This window comes from Ambystoma mexicanum, chromosome 10, assembly GCF_040938575.1.
Source record: "Ambystoma mexicanum isolate Mex_15411 chromosome 10, UKY_AmexF1_1, whole genome shotgun sequence".
In the NCBI taxonomy this organism is placed as follows: Eukaryota; Metazoa; Chordata; class Amphibia; order Caudata; family Ambystomatidae; genus Ambystoma; species Ambystoma mexicanum.
In genome coordinates this window covers 712,342,036-712,352,348 of record NC_090932.1, presented here as the reverse complement: position 1 = coordinate 712,352,348, position 10,313 = coordinate 712,342,036, and the positions used below count along the sequence as shown (strand labels likewise).

General features: G+C 51.2%; 1 protein-coding gene across 1 annotated transcript; it reads left to right on the top strand.

Moving 5' to 3' along the window:
* The first annotated feature begins 4,879 nt into the window (after positions 1 to 4,879).
* On the top strand, positions 4,880 to 9,325 carry ZIC1 (Zic family member 1). Its single transcript, XM_069618315.1, has 3 exons — positions 4,880 to 6,369; positions 7,489 to 7,652; positions 8,272 to 9,325. Exons 1-3 carry the CDS (start codon positions 5,334 to 5,336, stop codon positions 8,467 to 8,469), a joined length of 1,398 nt encoding a protein of 465 aa, XP_069474416.1. The 5' UTR covers positions 4,880 to 5,333; the 3' UTR covers positions 8,470 to 9,325.
* The last annotated feature ends 988 nt before the right edge of the window (positions 9,326 to 10,313 follow it).

Here is a 10,313-nt window from a genome sequence, read left to right as displayed (position 1 = left end):
TCTGACTTTTAAAGAGTACTGGCCACACGCACCCCGAATTAGTAGGAGCTCATACCCCCAATCCGATTAAACGGGGTGTAGCACACCTGAGTTCAGAGTTGGCTTCGCCAGGCCCGTGGGCCCGGCTGGCATTCGGGGAAAGCAAACACGTCCGTGAGGCAAACCTGATAGTGGCCTCTGGCATGATAGCTGGGCGCGAGCTAGTAGGCCTGCGACAACAAGGCAAGAGTTCAACCTCAACACTTGGATTTTCCAAAACATATGTGTATCTCAGTGCATGTCCCAGAGAGGTCACTGAACATGCGCCCCCTTTTTCTAGGGGTGAACAGGTGGAAGGGATGCAAAGGTTATCACAATCTAGAAAGGCATGCTACGCAAATAAGGGTTGGCGAGAATGTCATAATCAGACACCACTCTAGCCGCTGTACGGTGAAATAACGGGGCTGTACGGTGAAATAACAGGGATATATGGTGAAATAACGGGGCTATATGGTGAAATAACGGGGCTGTACGGTGAAATAACAGGGCTATATGGTGAAATAACGGGGCTATATGGTGAAATAACGAGGCTGTACGGTGAAATAACGGGGCTGTACGGTGATATAACAGGGATTACCAAATGCAATGGCGCTGTGTGCCCCATTCATGCAACTTGTTAGGGTGCCAAGGTACTGGGGGGGGGGGTCACATCCGAATGACGTCGCACACCTAATCAGGAACTCTGGGGCCCTGTAATGCTCTCCCCACTCCAGTCTTTCTGATAACTTGCATATATAGTCTCCTTAGGAGCAGACCAAATGACAGGGGGGCGCCGACTATGGACTGTTGCAGATGTAGTAAATAACACGGCGATTTGTGAAGTCCGTCAAGACGCAAAGTATTGGAGATCTGCCCGTCTTAACAACCGCCCTTAGTAACTTGAGCATGCTACAGACTTGGAAAAAGTACACAGAGTCGCCGCATTTCCACAAATCCCCGTGCAGCATCGATGCCCGATTCTTTTGGCATAAGGGCAACGGCGTCCACGAACCCCTTGCACATTACAAGGTTTCCAGACAGTTCACAAACATGCTTTAACATGGGAGGACGCCCTGACATTTTTTTTCCTTCTAACTCATAATGGCTCCACAAACGGCCGGATGTTACATCAATTGGATTCCTGCGAGGTAATGGGCCGCTCTAGCGTCATGTATGTTATGTTATATAGCTCCAAGCTTGGACTCAATGAACACATTTCAGAAACAAAGGCCATTCTTATGGCTATTATAACGCCTATGCGATCTCTAATCCCCACACACTTTCCATGCAATACTTGCTTTTATTCTAGTGTCTTCCTCAAGGAAACAGTTATCACATGGGCCCGGTTGCGATGAAACTAGCACCAAGGGGCACAGCGTGAAGCAGTGCGATTCAGAAGTACAGAGGCCAGTGGCCTGATTCAGAGGCGCATTTCATATGGCGCAATCCCATTGGACAACTCTCTGTGAATCAGGCCCTGGAGCTTCTGCAAAAGCGAACCTACAAGGAAAGAGGGTGAGTGGGTCAGTTAAAGGCATTGTGGGTCATGGCATGCCATATAAAAATGTCGGCAAACGCTGCAATATTGTTTGCTGTGTTGGACTCGCCTGGGCATTCACGCACTGCCCGTACCCATGCAGCGGACTCTAAAACCGACCCATATGGTCGGTCACAGGTCAGGGGTGAAACTGCCTGGCCTTTGAAATGTCGGCGATGTCAACGTCTTCTGGAGCGATTAACCATGTCCAGTCGCGTGTGAGAAAACGGGTGCACGGGGAGGGAAGGAAAGTTACCTGGCACAGGGTGGCTAATTTAGGGAGCCGCGCCAAAGAGGGCATCACTCCTGGGTGGCTGGAGTGCCCACTGGGCATTGACCTATTTCCTAGTCACTTTACAGACACATGTCCGAAAGTTCGAAATCTTGCCCTCCTGTGTCAACATTTTCAGTACCAGCAACACCGCATGGTAGGTTGTTCCATTACAAGAAGGACACTTGTGCTTAAAAAACGCACATAGTCTGAGGAGTCGCCAGGAAAGACACGGCCATGTCAGTTCCCCTACTCTTTCGAATCTAGCATGGGCTGAGAGAATATTGTAGCAGGAACTCGGCCCATGCTTGCTTTCTTGGAGAGAACAACAATTACATAACTTAAATCGTGCTAATACAATTAACCGAGACATCAAGAAAGTAGGTTGCAATGAAAAAAAAACCTGATTACTCAAGTAATTTTCAAACCCCTTAATAGTCTGGGACCTCGGATCAAACAACCAGTGGAAATCCCACTCCTCTATGCCCCTATTCCGCTGTCCACTTTCAATGGAATTCATGAAAAACACGCAGAGCCCTGGTGATACCTGAATGGTACAACCTAAGGGAAAGTGCGTGCAAATGAACGAGAACAGGCAGGGGTTAAAGCACGCCTGTCTTACTCGGGAGGACCCCGGGCTGCCTTACCTTGTGCGGAGCACCTGTTGGCCAGATTCCCCGGGATCCTCGGAGCGCTTGGGGCCGCGGGGAACCTCAAACTCGCCTGCAGCTCCAGGTAGGCGGCCATCCTCCAGCCCGTCTTTTGCGCATTTCTGTGCGCAGAGTGCGCAAGTTCGGACGCGGCAGCAGCAGCGAGCCGCCAGGATGAGGTCTCCGTGGCTCGCATGGGGCGCGCGGCTATGAACTCGAGCAGCTTTCGCTTCCTGCAGAGAGCGCCGCAAATCCCACTTGATAACTTCCACAACCCACAACTTTTTTTTTTCTCCTTCCAAAACCTTCACTCTTAGACTGCATATTTATACACCCGCCCTAAAAAATACTCCCTCTCGCCAAACAGCCTGCTCTGCGGTGCACCCTGAGCAGACAGACGTCCGCTTAATCAAGGAGGGTCGAGTGGAGTTAAACCGGTATAAGGGGCAATTGTGTTCTACGCCCCACTCCTCCAAGCACACACAGAGACACACCACAGCATATATAAAGCATTCGGGGAAAAGGATACCAGGCAGTCTACGGCCCGTCATGTATTTCACTTGCCCAGCTGCAATATGAGAACACGAAGGCACTTTCCTCCCACTCCTGTTATCTGATGTCGTTCACACAATATCAAGAAATACCTGAAAGGCAGAAGTGCGTTATTATATATATATATAAAAAAAAAAGTACTGCAAGCCCCAAACGACACAGGGGCTGATTCAAAAGTTATAATGGGGCTCGCGCAGTATATTTAAAAACAAACGTTCCTGCGAAGCGGCATACACGGTAAGAGAGAAGGGACAAAATGCAAAGAGCGTGCACTAAACCACAAACAAACCTCCCCACGAGCTGGGCTGCTCATATCTGAGATATATTCCGCTTTTTAAACCGCTGAAGATTCGTGGCACGGATTCAATGTACACCATGAATGCCCGAACACAACATAAAATGAACAACCCCGGCGCCTTCCCCAGCTTGGCTTTTAAAGTTACTTCTAACGCAGAATAGATGGGTCCTAATGAACGCGCCAGGCAGGAAAGACAAGCGCGGACTCCCGTTTTTTTTTTTTTTTTTTTTTGGTGGTCCACAAATGCCGTTTTCTTCACCCTCCCCAGACGTGCTCGTCAGATGTATCGCGTAAATAATTTACAAGCGCGGTTCAGTTCCTCGGCAAAAGCTACAATGGCCCTTCATTTTAAGTGATGCGCTAATACCATTCAACAATCATTTTAATATATAGTCAATGGGCCTTTGTAGCCCGAACACAAAGAGAGTATCCGCGGAAATTCAATGGCCTGAACCGAGAGAAGACAGGTTAATCGGGGAGGCTGCAACAAGGAAACAAGCAAGTGTTGTATGTTTGCACGGAATTAAAATGTCTGCATTTCACTGACTAAGTCAAAGGGAGTGTTAGCTCTTTTTCTGCTCGCTCATCTGAAGGTAAGTAAATTTTCTCTGGCGATCAAAAGCCTGGTCAGCAACAAAGGCGCCGCCTGCTTTTTCCACCGTCCTGGTGTGGCAAGAGTGGGGCTCTTCAATAACCGTGACAAGGGTGACGGATTCCCGAACTGGAAAAGGGTTTGCATGTCAGAAAACGTACATCGCTCGTATTTATGGAGCTTCTGAGAGACAAAAGTCGTCGGGACGTGAGGCGCCATCCCGCAGCTCAGCCGAGAACAAAGTGGCTTCTGAAACGCCGCGAGATCGGTTTACCTGGGGGGTGGGGGGGTTGGGGTGCAATAACAGTGATAACAGAAAATGCAGTGAAAAAAAAACACCTAAGGAAAAGAAAGTTAAAAGCGGACACCCACCTGCGTTTTGATGGGCGCACAAAGTGCTATGTCGGATAACTGTTGAGAACAGTTACCCAAATCAAAGCCGTCACGTGCAAGAAACTAATGTGTTCTCCAGAGCTAAAATAGAAAACAAGCAGAAATAATAAATACATGAAAGCAAGTTAGCCAGCAATATCATGAAGCGTTAAAAAGTGGTTTGCATACGCCCTCCCCCAACGCAGCTCCTTTAGTAGCAAAATGTGGTTTGCATATGGGGGGGAAAAGAAGAGCGAGGACCTGTTCCCAGGATAAACATAAAGTCATTAGTAGCAGCGGAGATCTTGGAAAGATTTTCGTGCAAAATGTTGGCAGGAATAATCATAAAAAAAGTTGCCAGTGGAGGGAAGCTGGCCTGTCAGAGGCCGTGACAATACCTGGGATTGATGAGTCCTGGCAGCCAATGGGCAGCGCCAGGCGTCTTCACGCGCCCTTAGTTGGAGCTCAAGGAGACGGCGGGGGTGCCGCCGTCGGCCAATGGCAGCGCCAGCCCGCCTGGTGACGCGGCCACGCCCCTCCCCTCCTTCCCGGACTCCCACCCCCCTTCCCGTCCGTCAAGGGGGGACGGTGTCGTCTTTTTCAATTCATTTATCTGCAGGAATGATTGCCGCTATCAGTCTCGCGCTCGCCGCCCGGCTGAGGAGGTGAAAGTTTCTCCCCAGGAAGGTGGGAAAAAAACACAAGCCCCAAAGAAGAAGAAGAAGGAGAAGGAAAAACAAAACAGAGAGACGGCGGAGTTGTGGCGCATTTGTCTTTCGACGAGAAAGGGGGATAAATTGAGGAACTGAACGAAAAAAAATAAGCAGCGCCGTCGGACGGCCGCGGCAGAGCGCGTGCCGAGGCGAGGCGAACTTTCCGGACCTGTTCGCGGAGCCTGCTGCCCTCCACCCCTACCCCCCCCCCACCCACCCACCACCCCACAGCCGCCTCGAGAAAAGTGACAGTTGCAGGCGGCGCTCGGGTCTGCCGAGCAGGCAGGGGAGCGGGCGGCGAGGACAGCCCGGAGCCCGCCGGAAGGAGCCATGCTGCTGGAAGCCGGGCCGCAGTACCCGGGCCTCGGCGTCGCCACGTTCGGCTCCTCGCGCCACCACGCGCCCTCCTCGGCGGAGGAGCGCGAGGTGGGGCTGGGCTCGCTGCACCCCTTCGCCGACGCCGGCATGGGCGCCTTCAAGCTGAACGCGGGCGGCGCGCACGAGCTCTCGGCCGCCTCGGGCCAGGCCGCCTTCGGCTCCCAGGCGCCGCCGGGCTACGCGGCCGCCGCGCTCGGCCACCACCACCACCACCATCACCACGCGGGCCACGTGGGCTCCTACTCGTCGGCCGCAGCTTTCAACTCCACCCGGGACTTTCTGTTCCGCCAGCGGGGCTTCGCCGAGGCCGGGGCGGGCGCCAGCGCGCAGCACAGCCTCTTCGCCTCGGCCGGGGGCTTCGGCGGCCACCACGGGCACGCCGAGGCCGCGGCGGCCGCCGCCGCAGGACACCTTCTCTTCCCCGGGCTGCACGAGCAGGCCACCGCCTCGCCCGGCGTGGTGAATGGCCAGATGCGCCTGGGCTTCCCGGCGGACGTGTACGGCCGGGGGCCGGAGCAGTACGGCCAGGTCAGCAGCCCCCGCTCGGACCCCTACTCGGCCGCCAGCCAGCTGCACCACGGCTACGGCCACATGAACATGAACATGGCGGCGGCGCACCACCACCACCACGGCGCGGGCGCCTTCTTCCGCTACATGCGGCAGCCCATCAAGCAGGAGCTCATCTGCAAGTGGATCGAGCCCGAGCAGCTGGCCAACCCCAAGAAGAGTTGCAACAAGACTTTCAGCACCATGCACGAGCTGGTCACGCATGTCACCGTGGAGCACGTCGGGGGGCCCGAGCAGTCCAATCACATCTGCTTCTGGGAAGAGTGTCCGCGGGAGGGCAAGCCCTTCAAAGCCAAGTACAAACTGGTCAACCACATCCGCGTGCACACGGGCGAGAAGCCCTTCCCCTGCCCCTTCCCGGGCTGCGGGAAAGTCTTCGCGCGGTCGGAGAACCTCAAAATACACAAACGGACTCACACAGGTACCGTCCCCTCATCCCTGCATGCTGCCCCTCCCCCCCAGAAAAGCGTGACCCGCCGCGGTGCATGCGGTGAATTGCACCAACACACAATTGTAATTGCAACTCCGTTCGCACATTGCTCACATGTGGATTTCATTTTGTTCGCGTGTTATTACATTTTCAAAATAAATTGGGGGGGGGGGGCTTTTAAGAGGTTTCGATCTTAAATGTGGGGTCGCCGAATGCCGTGCGATTGGAATAACACGTTAGCTTCAGAAATTCTTTTAGCTTTGATTTAGTGAAAAGTGTGCCCGGGGCTTGGAACATGTTTTCTCGGACTCTGGGGCGGCCAAACACAGTTTGAAACAGCACTCAAATACGTATATTCTTTAGAAAATGACTGTCTTCTCGAGCTATATTTTTCAGTTGCGCTCCTGTGGGGGAAACCTTCCATATTCCTAGATGTCAAATTTATCGCTTTAATCCCACTTGGCAGGCGCCAGTTTTAATTGTGTTACGCTGAGAGATCGTGCTAAATACACAATTAACCAATTTCGCCTCGCCAGTGTAACACACTTATATTGCATATTTAATTGCTCGCAGCCATTTTAAATAACACAAATTGAACGATCTAATCGACTTTGCTGGCGATAAATCACTTGCAAGCACTAACATGCCCTCGCTGGCGCAGACGGTGACTTATCCCTCCATAAATGTTGTGTTCTGTGTCCGCCTGCATCACTCGAGCAAGGGGGTAGTCTCGTTTATTCTAGAAGACAGCTTTTACAGTGTGTTCAGGGAAATCATGAAACGCAGGGCCCCCGTGCAATAAGCACTGATTTCATTACCCATTGGCAATTTCACATGTCGAAAAAATCCCACTTGGCAAACATACTACAGGGGTGTGACATTGTAATTCCGCCAGCATTGCAGTGCACAGCATATGACAGCGGGAGCTACATTAACGAGTGCACCTGCTCTGTAAATGAAATTGCATGTGAGGCGCTACAATCAAGCCATTGTGATATCCTGTCCCGGCCGTTGCTTCTGGGCTTACTTTAAACGTGTTGCGACGTGCTGGCTTTTCACGGCACATCTCCTGGGTTCTAACAAACGTCATTTTTGCTCCCATGCCACTAGGTGAGAAACCATTTAAGTGCGAGTTCGAGGGCTGTGACAGGCGTTTTGCAAACAGCAGCGACCGCAAAAAGCACATGCACGTGCACACGTCGGACAAGCCGTACCTCTGCAAAATGTGCGACAAGTCCTACACGCACCCCAGCTCGCTCAGAAAGCACATGAAGGTAAATGGTATTGGGGGGGGGGGGGGCTTTTGTGTGCGCTTCTTGTGGCTCGCATCCCCGGCCTAGTGGTCAGTGCACGGTGTGAGCGATATTGCACTTACAGGGGTGGCTGCTGACCTTGCTCTAAGGGTTCTACCTCTGAACAAAACAATGGGGACAAAATGGCTGACCCCGGAAGGCCACCGGCCAGCGTGAGAGCGGCGTGTTTGTGGGGCAGCAGAAGACCACAGCATTCGTTCGTCTGTGGTGTCTGGGGTTACACGTGGACGCCGTTACACGGTTCCACCAGGACCGTTTTCTAGTGAAAAGGGGTTTCTTGTGGTGTTCTAACGAAGTCTGGAAACGTGTGCGATCAAAATACCGTCCCTGTTGCTTGTGTGCGAGTAAAAGGAACGTAGCGCCTTGGGGGGAGTGGGGAGGGGGGGCAGAATGGACAATGGTGTGTGTGTTTTGTGTCTCCGTTGCGCACTGATTGACAGCCATGCGATTTCTTATTTTCATTTTTTTTTTACTGGAGTCCTTTTTCTAGTTGAACTCCTCCGAACGCCGGTCACATAATGCCTCACAATGACACATTTTTTTTCTTCCTTTCAACATCCCTTTCTTTTTACATTCGTAGGTCCACGAATCATCCTCACAGGGGTCGCAACCTTCTCCCGCGGCCAGTTCGGGCTACGAGTCTTCAACGCCCCCAACGATCGTGTCTCCTTCCACGGAAAACCAGACCACGAGCTCCTTATCCCCGCCGTCTTCAGCCGTCCACCACACGTCCAGCCACAGCACGCTCTCGTCAAATTTTAACGAATGGTACGTTTAACAAAAACATTTTTACCAGACTTAACACACGAACAATTAAGTTGGAACTTAAAAAAAAAAGACAAAGCTGCCGCTAGACCACGGAGAGGGTACAATGAAGACTCGACCCTTTCTGCTCTCAAAGCCTCGGTAGAAATGGGGTGTGTGGGGTGCATGAGCCGCGAAGGCCGCAGGCCACATGCCGACCGCGCAGGGCTTTGCGGACCCGCTGACTGCATGCCTTCTCTGGCAGCAGCCTTCCTTGTAAATACGGAATTATCCGGCTAAACTGTACGGGCCGCTTTTGTAAATAATTATATCCCAGTTGGAAGGATACGTGGAATTGTGGTCTTTGCATATATATGTGGGGAGGGGGCGGGGTGGGCGACAGACTCGACTATTTGTACTGAATGACAAGAATGTTCTAGTCAGTGTGTACCAAAACGTGAACTACTTTGTATTATTACCGTCTAAACGTCGACCTAACAGATAATTATTGGTATTAATGTGCTTTTTTTCTATAAAGTGCAAGCATTTTGTCCCAAAGTCCAGTCTGAGTAGTGCTGTGAAATGTTGTTACACGTCCTGTCGAGAATTCGTGTAGTGCAAGCCTGGAACTGCGTGTCAAACTGTTATCTTTTTTTTTTTTTAATGTAAACTGATATTAAAAAGATCTAAACTATATCTGTCCATTACTTTGGCAAATACACCAACATATTGTATAAAATTCATATTTTCCATATTTATCCGCATGTAAAGGGCCGGTTATATGTGTTACAGATATTCAGTATTTATGGATAGAAGAATTCGTATGTAAAATTTAGTTTACATAACTGTTTGGTAACATTTCGTACATTATTAAAGATTCTTAAATCCCATACATTGTGATAGGTATTTTTGCTCATTGCACAGACGCGCTGCACACTCCTTTAATGTGTCACTGCAGAACTGTGGCCGTTTGTCATTGCTTTCCACGATGCCACCGCCAGAGCCGCCCCGGCGACATAAACGTGACGAATGAACGCCTCCCTGCTGGCATTACTGGGCGCTGTAATTAGTTGTTATATAAAAATGGATGCGCCGAGCTTTCGATCGCAGTATAATTTAAATGACCCTTCCCGTTATAGAACAACAGTCGTAAAAAGAACGCAAACACATTGCACGGAGGATATACACATTAATAGCGCGCAGTTTGGAGTTTAGCTATCGGGAATTGGAACATAAGCTGCCTTCCACCCTGGCCGTCACCCCCATGTGACGTGGAGAGAAGTGCAGGCGTCTGCAGAAATGTGGCAACACCTGAACTTGTTATGGGGTCACTGTCCTTGGGAAGGGAGACGTGTGGGTGTGAACTCTGCCAGCGACCTATTTCTTGCCACAGGCCCAAGCGAAACTCGGTTACTGTACAGCAACTGAATCCCAGAGCCGAAGTTACAGTGTTATCTATTGACAATATTCCCCATCTTGCTATATTTGTCCTGTTCCATACATTTTTGTGATTGCTTATTGATTGTAAAACAAAATGATACACACTGACCCATTCGTGTGTGCACCCCTAATGTGACACAGGACCAAATCACCTTCTCGTGTTTCTTTTGGATGGCTTTATCATTTCCTTTGACACTGAACTCATTGGCTGGCGTTGATGATACAGGGCATTTGTAAATGAACAGACAATCGCACGGTTGTGAAGGACTCGTGCGTAATGACTGCGGCAGAGCGCCTGTCCCTGGGCCGGGCCGCCCTGCGCGCTGTGATAGATTCGCGAGCTGCGCGCCGCCCGCGAACTTAGCCACGCGTGTTGGGACTGTTGGGCCTTGTTCTGTGTAGCTCGCAATGATCGCCCCATTAGGCAGAAAACTACAT